Genomic DNA, 657 nt, shown 5'->3' with positions numbered 1-657 from the left:
GCCTGGGCTTAGCCTCTCCCCCTACCCAGGCACGGACGAGGTGCGCGTGGGAATGGAGCGCACATTCATCAGCCACGTCAAGTGCAGAGAAGCCCTGAAGCTGACCGAGGGGAAGCACTACCTCATATGGGGCATCTCCTCTGACCTCTGGGGAGAGAAACCCAAGTGAGTGCCCCACTGTGTGGCCCCTGCCCCCCTCCCTCCCACCTCATCCCGCCCCCTCCTCACCGCCTGCCCTAACCCCCTCCCTCCGCAGCACCAGCTACATCATCGGGAAGGACACGTGGGTGGAGCAGTGGCCGGAGGAGGAGGAGTGCCAGGACGAGGAGAACAAGAAGCAGTGCGAAGACTTGGCGGCCTTCACGGAGAGCATGATCGTCTTCGGGTGCCCCAACTGAGCCCCCGCCCCCCAATAAAAGCTTCAGTGTATTCCACCTCACTGCCGGCCTGGAGGTGGTTTTTTGTTTGTTTGTTTTCTGGGGGAGGGGGGGTATCAGCATTGCATTGTCAACTACGAGGTCAGCAGTTTGAAACCACCAGCCACTCCAAGGGACAAAGAGGAGACTTTCAACTCCAATAGAGTTACAGGCTCAGACACCCACAGGGATAGTGCTCGTCTACCCTACCGCAGGGTCATTATGAGCCTGAATTGACTCG

The 657-nt window shown here is 59.1% G+C and overlaps 1 protein-coding gene across 1 annotated transcript in view; it reads left to right on the top strand.

The window, feature by feature from the left end:
- Positions 1 to 439, top strand: part of C3 (complement C3) — a 40,939-nt gene extending 40,500 nt beyond the window's left edge. The window contains exons 40-41 of the mRNA XM_004714235.2: positions 30 to 165; positions 257 to 439. Coding sequence (XP_004714292.1) covers positions 30 to 165; positions 257 to 398 — 278 coding nt within the window. The 3' untranslated portion in view covers positions 399 to 439. The remainder of the gene's footprint in view (positions 1 to 29; positions 166 to 256) is intronic.
- The last annotated feature ends 218 nt before the right edge of the window (positions 440 to 657 follow it).

The sequence above is a fragment of the Echinops telfairi genome, unplaced genomic scaffold, assembly GCF_000313985.2.
Source record: "Echinops telfairi isolate 266 unplaced genomic scaffold, ASM31398v2 ScPeMD7_7459;HRSCAF=8497, whole genome shotgun sequence".
NCBI lineage: Eukaryota > Metazoa > Chordata > Mammalia > Afrosoricida > Tenrecidae > Echinops > Echinops telfairi.
The sequence above is the reverse complement of the archived record's forward strand: the minus strand, read 5'-3'. Positions and strand labels throughout refer to the sequence as shown.